Below are 7,629 nucleotides of genomic sequence, written 5' to 3' on the forward strand. Positions count from 1 at the left end.
AGACTATTGATTTGGGTCCACTCACCTCCGAGCAAGCCATAGGTGATGCAAGTGATTCATTAAAGACAGTCAATGATATGCTTAGAATGGAAGTAGAGAAGAATAAAAGGTTAGAAAAGGAGATAAGTGTGTGGAGAAACTACTTCCAACAGTTCAAAGAACCATTGAGATAGCATAATCCAGCAGTTACACCACCACCTTTTCTTCCTTCGGAATCAGTTGATCATATGGAGAAGATGAGGAATTCAGCACAACTAATGGACACATGGATAGAAGACTCTTATACCAAAGTTAGCAAATTTGTGAGGGATATAATGAAGACACTTGATCCAGTCATAAAAGTCCTTGGAAGGACTCATGTCCTCATAGAAGCTTTTGAAGCATTTGCTCATACTAAAGATGTTATCATCCCAGTCTTGCAAGTAATAAGGAAAACACCCAGGGAAGTCTTAACAAGAGAGAAAATAAGAAGAGAAGGATCTACGCCTAGCTTTCTACATTGGAGTAGTCTACAACGCACAAAGAAGATTGTTTTTGAAGATGTTGGAAATGGATGCAGTCAAGTACAATTACGATATGCATCTAATTCATGATAAGATAGTGGAAGTAGCACAAATCGTCTTGGAGAGGAAGACCGATCCTGGAATGATTATAGAAGCCAAAGAATTGGAGGAGAGAATAAAAGTTATCTTTCATGGAACTGATGGAATGATTACCAAAAAGCAATTGGATGATATGCTCGCACTCATAGTATTAGCTAGCAAAACACAAGAGCTTGAACCTGAATGGGAGAATGCTATCGTCAAAGCCTTTGAGGAAGTCATGTACATAGAAGAACAATTGAAGACTCTACCAGAAGTTCCGATGATTGAGATAGAAGGCATGACAACCAGATTCATTGAATATGCCAAAAGGGAAAGGGAGAAAGGGAACAAGATTCTAGAAGACAGTTTGTTATGATCCTACTTGACAACTCATTTTTCATTGGAGGATGCTTCCTCGATTTTTGTGCCAGCTCTTATCATTTTCTCATTGGTTGATTTCATGATAAAGTTTATCTAGATAGGGTTTTGTTTATATCAAACCCTAATTAGGGTTTAGGTGGCAGAATCTTGGCCCTTGATCATCATTTGATCTTGGCTCTTCATTGTATTTGGGAGTGCTATATAAACTCTACTCATTTCATTTGTAATCATTAGACATTAGACAATAGACATTAGCTATAAGAGATAGATATTAGAGTTCAAGAGAGATAAGAGAAGGACTTGAAGAATTGTTGTTACTTTGCTATTGGATTAATAAAACATTGAAGTTATGGTGTTTTCTATTCAATCCTTGAAGCTTCTTGCATGGTTTTTCATCCTCTCAAGTCAATCTTTGATATTGAATTAAGTATTTAGGTTAAATGATGGAATTTTGTACGATTTATTATGAAGCTCATAATCCATACCACTAGCCTCTTGCTGATTGTAAGCGTGCCTTGTGTGGTCAACTGGAATCATTGAAAGTGGTTAAGTTCAATTGTTGCTTAATCATGGATATGCATTTAAATGTTGGTGTCTATGCTTAGTAGCAATTTGAAAATCTTCAAATGTCCTTAGAAGATTGCACTAGTTTTGGTGGAGTTGTTCTTGTATGGCAATACTAATAAGATTGCATTTTATTTGATTCCTTTGGCTCTCATTATCCTGATGATGGATCACGGAGTGTGATCCAAACGTTGATACAAAAAGCTTATACACAACTGAATCTAGAAACTAATTTCACTCAATTACAGTAGAGTTTCACTTAAATCATCCTTCATCCATCCATTCCTAGGAATAGCTTAGTATCTCTCAACCCTCAGCTTTTGCAATTTTGGATAAACATCTAGTAGTAATAGGAAATAACTTCATTGCATATCATCCGTAAAGCACTTCATAAGTCTTCTCATACGTAAGGCCCCTTGATGCAACAACAATCACAACCACCACTCGTGCTTATCCACAAGTCAAGACCTGACATACAAAAACCTTAGAGTTGCCTCAAGTGATCCTTAAGCTAATCTTCTGCATTTGAGTAACTTTGTTCAAGAGAGGGTAAGATACTTTGGGTATTTTATTTTGTGTTCGCATGTTCATGAAAAACACATCAACAGTATGTACAACAAATGTAACAGATGATATACATCGTGGGTGTCATGTATATTGCAAACAAAGAGCCGAGCATTAGATATATAGTAAATATATACTAAAACATTCAAAATTAGATTAATACATGAGGTGATATGATATATGATGATCAATAAAAGGTCGATGATTAGGAGGAACATTTTGAGTCTCTATAGAACCTATTGATAATCATAAATCATACTTTTAAAATTTGTGTACTTGTAACAGTGCTTTTTACTGATTTGCCAGCAAACTAACTTTGCAAATCTGTGTCGTATGCCGGTACAGCTTACAGAATTGGGTGGAGGATTTATTCTGTAAGAAGCTTGATCTCAACTATCCCGGTATGCCTGGTGCAATGGTGAGTTTTGCTGCATTTCTTGTTATTATGAAATTCTATCAATGGAGCAGTAATTAAACACGTATTTTGGTTGAACTGCAGGTGCATTATGGATTTTACTCAGCTTATCACAATACAAGTATGCGCCCACAAATTGTAGAGGCAGTTCAGATGGCACAGCAGAAGAGAGATGGATTGACAATTATGATTACAGGGCATTCAATGGGTGGAGCAATGGCTGCATTCTGTGCCCTTGATTTGACTGTACGTTATCAAGAGTTTACCACTATTATTGTAGAATAACAATATTTGAACTTCAATATCTGGGAAAAATAAATTTGTTTAGGCTTCCGTATCAACTGTGCCTTTTAAATTGGAAAATGAACTTTCTTTCTTTGTAGACCTTTTTGCATTTCCTAAGATTCAACAGGGAACCATAATTTATTAAATTATATTATTATTACACATGTTGCATTGAAATGGTCTTTTAGTTGAATGCCAATGAGAAACTCTTTCAGTTTCATGTAAAATATGTTGTTGCTTGCAGTCAATCATTGCACTTTTATTTTATAAAATTCTTATTTGTTTTGTTTTTAATCTGACAGGTACACTTTGGAATAGTTGACATTCAGGTTATGACCTTTGGGCAACCTCGTATTGGCAATTCGGTTTTTGCAACTTATTACAGCTCTTTGGTGCCAAAAACTATACGGGTGACTCATGAACATGATATGGTTCCACATTTACCCCCATATTACACATATTTTCCTCAGTGGACATATCATCATTTTCCACGAGAGGTAGTTGCCTACACAAAACATATGATCTGCATTTGTGTTTATTGCCAGTTCTAAAGCTTATTGTACTTTCTTTTTCTTATGACACACTAAAATCTCTTATTTCCAACATTTATACTATGTTGCCCTGAGTTTCCAGGACGGGGGGGGGCGCAGGGGACGGGGGTACGTGTTTCCGGGATGGTGATTTTTTTTGCCAATTTTGGGGACGGCTAGTGCATGGCAAAGGGGACAGCTATATAAAAATCATTGTTCCACGGCCGTTGGTGACGAGGAGAGGGGGGGAAGGGCTCCGGGGACGGGGGGCAAAGGGAAAAAGTTTCGGGGATGGGTTTTGGGGATGGGACTTGGGCCTGGGGGGGGGGGGGGGATGTGTTTCCGTGGAACACTGATATTAAAAATAGGAAAAATTAAAATATATAGGGAAATTTAAAATATTCATATGAAAACATGGATAAAGCATGCACATATACATTATAGAGCCTTAACATATAAGAACTAGCAGAGTTCTTATGCCAAATTTGTGTTAAATTGAGAGTCGAAGTCAAATTGCTTATAGAATTCATTGTCAAAATTCACTGTCAATATGCAGAATTTGAAAAAAATACCGGGGACGCATCCCCTGGTAACATTGCATTTATATCATATAAGAATTGCACATAAAAGAAGTGACCAAGGTATGAAAGCAGCTTAGTATTATTTATGGGCTGTGATCAGCAAATTTGAGATATGACAGTCCCTTACCTCTTTTCAAATAACCACAAATATTAATTATCATTACAATTTAATATCAAATGGTATGGCTGGGATAAAGGTACGACCAGTCATGGTCAAACATTAACAATAAAATATTTAAATACTAAATGTTTGATAAATAAATAATTTGAAAACATCTTAATTAGGAAATAAAAATTTCCCACAAACCAAAATCTGGAATCTCCACACAAACTTTGGAAAATCACATGAAACTGGAAATCTGGGAAAACCACAAACCAACTGAAATCTAGAATTATTTCAATCTACGACACACTTCTAAAGTCTTAAATATTCTCCTGAAATAATCATTTTGTACTCTTGCAATCCATCAATGGAATTGCCTCTAATGGACATTAGGGTTTTCATCCATAAATCCAGTCCAGAAACTAATAGAGTTTTCATCATCTGGCCAAAAGATTAACACCAAGTGCTCATTTTTTGAGCAAAGGGTTTCGGCAACAATACAATTGACTGTGTTCAATGCCTTGCCCTCCTTTTATAGATTCATTGTGGAAAAATAATTGAATAATATTTTTTTTATCCTTTTCCCTCCAAAACTTATTTGAAAGTGTCCATAAAGACCTTTTAATAAAATGTCACTTTTGATCCCCATTGTCTAATAATAATTCGCTTGTTTTAAACAAATAAGTCAGTTGGACGACTTAAAATATTATTTTGATTATTTCCTTTAATCAAAAAGGGAACGTGACAGAATTTTCTGTGCGCGAGGGAATTTCCAATACATTCCTCAGATGTAAATTTGTAAAAAATATAATGGCATCCTTTGAACTAATATTTAAAATTTGATCGCCAAGTTTTTGAATGTCTTTTACTTCAAACTGATTTTTATCAATGATGAAGCATTTAACTATTGAATGTTACTTAAGCTCGAGGATCATGATGGAACTCCGTAAGACGTTACATATTTATAATTTTCCTTCACTTTCTCTTATAATTGCAGGTGTGGCTCTACAGTATTGGATTCGGTAGCTTAGCATATGAAGCTGAAAAGATTTGTGATGCTTCTGGTGAAGATCCATCTTGTAGCAGGTAAGAGTTTTGTTTGACGGAAACCAAACCCTTTTTAAGCTATTCAATGAAAAGTCAATGTTTTCTGACATTTTTTCTCAACTCGATAGCTGTCAAGTAGTATTTATAGTCAGATGAGAGTGCTTAATAAGACTCTAACCCTAAAATCATTGATGCTTTGGATGGTTAAACATCTGAATAAAACCTACTTTTCATAGACACAAATTGCTGCAGGAAACTCTAAGATAGTTATATGAAAGGCATTAATGAGAGTGGTAATCTTTCTGTCTTCCATCACAGCTTTCCAATATGCCTTGGCTTAGTTTTTCGCATTTCATGTATTGATGCATATTTTTGCCTAACGTATTTCTCAACATATTTTAAAAATGAAAAACTGGTGGACAGCTTTTTAACCAGAAATATAGAAGAGAGTTAGTCTTACCGTATGTTTTTAGTAAATGTAAACTTTGTTGCCCTGGAAGTTTCTTTCACCTCCATGATCCACGTATCCATTTATTTGGGTGATTCCTGAATCATTTGAGTGTGGTTCCTAGAAGCTGGATAAAGCAGGGGCCGCTGATTTTAAGAAAAATATTATCATGCTTAATTTTGAATTGATCTTCTTGGAAGCATCTTCAGTGATTGGATTCTTAAGTGGGATAAAAAGTATATAGAGATCCATTTGACACTATGATTTGATTCCATTCTGTAATCTTTAGGTCCTTATTTATAGCAACTGATCAAAAATCTGAATTTTAATGTGGATTTGTAGTTATATGTTGAGCATTTCTGGAAACTTGATATATCCTCTTGTCTTCCCTTGTTCAGATTTTGCTGTTTAATTTTTACCCCCTCAACCTACTTTCAGAGAGGATCAAAATAGTGAGCAGTGCATTATTCCCCGTCCACTTTCCAGCAACCACTTGCGCCCACCCCACCCCCAATATTTATGTTGTTGCTATTATATCTGTATTAACTTACCTCCACTTCCATTACAACAAAATCTCTGTAGTATGGTAGATTCGATCAAGTTCTTTTCCTTTTATATTGGTTGATGCTAGTTCATGGATGTTTAATGCAAATCTGTAACTAGTATTATTTGGAAATTGTGTTGTAGATTTGTAGCTATATGTTAAGCATTCCAGAATACTTCATATATCCATTCTTCTTCCCTAGTTTAGACCTTATTGTTTATTTTTCTATCCTGTCGACCTACTTTTAGAAACGTTGAGCAGTGCATTATATTTTATTTCTTCTTTAAGTTGTTGCTAGCATGTCCCAACTGGCTTGCCGCCACTTAAGTAGCTATTTAAATGAGTGTGCAATATTATCACAAATTCTTCATACTATGATATATTGCATCTAGTAATTTTTTTCTTTTATATTGATTGGTGATTCATTCATGGATGTTTAATGCAGATCCGTATCTGGGAACAGCATCACAGATCATTTGGAGTACTATGGTGTAAGCTTACAAGCAGAGTCATGGGGATCATGTGGAATTCCCTTGCGAGAGGCCCAAGCGAACAAGGTTGATGACACGATAGGTGATAAGATTATTTCATCAGTTGAGTCAAGGGTACTTGGTGTTTTGGCAGAAAAACAATTTGAAAATAGCCAGCACTCTACCCTATAGTGTTGAATAGAATTCAAGATTCTTTGTTCGTACAGGCTGTAAATATGATATTGTATCAATTATTTGTTAATATTTTCTTGATTATATCTGCTATTCCACCTGATACTTCCAATGTCTTGGACAAAATTTATTGAGCCAAAGGTTCAATTGATGATTATTGAGCCCATTCATGTGTCAGTTGTAATGGTTTTGGACTTGTGTAACGATTTAATTTACAGGGACAAGAAATTTGCCTGCGTCGTCCTCAGAACTGAAGCATATTACTAGATATGATTCATTTCCCCCAAAATAAGCTTACTGAAGTGGTTTACACGAGATGTTTATCACCTTTGGGACGTTGTGTTTTGAGTTATAGTTTTTTGTGCACTCACATGAGACAAGTCTGTGATTGATGATTTCTTTTAGCACACCTGGATAATCTTTGAAGCTAGTTCCATATGGTCTTTGTACTGCCAATGATTCTAAGTGGTTTGGGGCTTTGTTTTGTGCATCCGGCTTTTATTTAGTTTTCACAATGTTTGATCTGGTGCAGACTTTGTTCGCAACATGGAAAGACTTCATACAAAAAATGGTTTTTTTCATGTTATATTCTACTTGTGACAGTTGACTGAAGTAGTTGTTTGGATAGTAATGAAATTGGAACTTCTGACCTGTGTATTGAAATAGGAACCTTTTTGAACTAAAATAGAACTCCTTAGAGTACGAGGTTAAAAAAGGTTCCTATTTCAGTACACAGGTCAAAAGTTCCAATTTCATCACTTTCCAAATAGCTCCTATTTCCGTCACAACTAGAATATTACATGCTTGGTCACATTTTCTTTTTATTTTGCATTGCAATTTGGGCATGCTAGAAGTAGAGAAAATCTTCATATATAGCTAGGCTAGACAGACAATCATGTATCTTTGAAGTTCGAAGTCATG

The 7,629-nt window shown here is 35.4% G+C and overlaps 1 protein-coding gene across 3 annotated transcripts in view; it reads left to right on the plus strand.

Annotated features, from left to right (window-relative positions):
* Positions 1 to 7,112, plus strand: part of LOC131042825 (lipase) — a 44,045-nt gene extending 36,933 nt beyond the window's left edge. For 2 of the 3 annotated variants that reach the window (XM_057976141.2, XM_057976142.2), the window contains exons 7-11: positions 2,439 to 2,511; positions 2,593 to 2,754; positions 3,096 to 3,290; positions 5,005 to 5,093; positions 6,492 to 7,112. In XM_057976141.2, coding sequence (XP_057832124.2) covers positions 2,439 to 2,511; positions 2,593 to 2,754; positions 3,096 to 3,290; positions 5,005 to 5,093; positions 6,492 to 6,708 — 736 coding nt within the window. In that variant the 3' untranslated portion in view covers positions 6,709 to 7,112. Of the gene's footprint in view, positions 1 to 2,438; positions 2,512 to 2,592; positions 2,755 to 3,095; positions 3,291 to 5,004; positions 5,098 to 6,491 lie in introns of those variants that run through there. The other variant, XM_057976143.2, reaches the window with a different exon arrangement.
* The last annotated feature ends 517 nt before the right edge of the window (positions 7,113 to 7,629 follow it).

Source organism: Cryptomeria japonica, chromosome 9 (assembly GCF_030272615.1).
Source record: "Cryptomeria japonica chromosome 9, Sugi_1.0, whole genome shotgun sequence".
NCBI classification, from domain to species: Eukaryota; Viridiplantae; Streptophyta; class Pinopsida; order Cupressales; family Cupressaceae; genus Cryptomeria; species Cryptomeria japonica.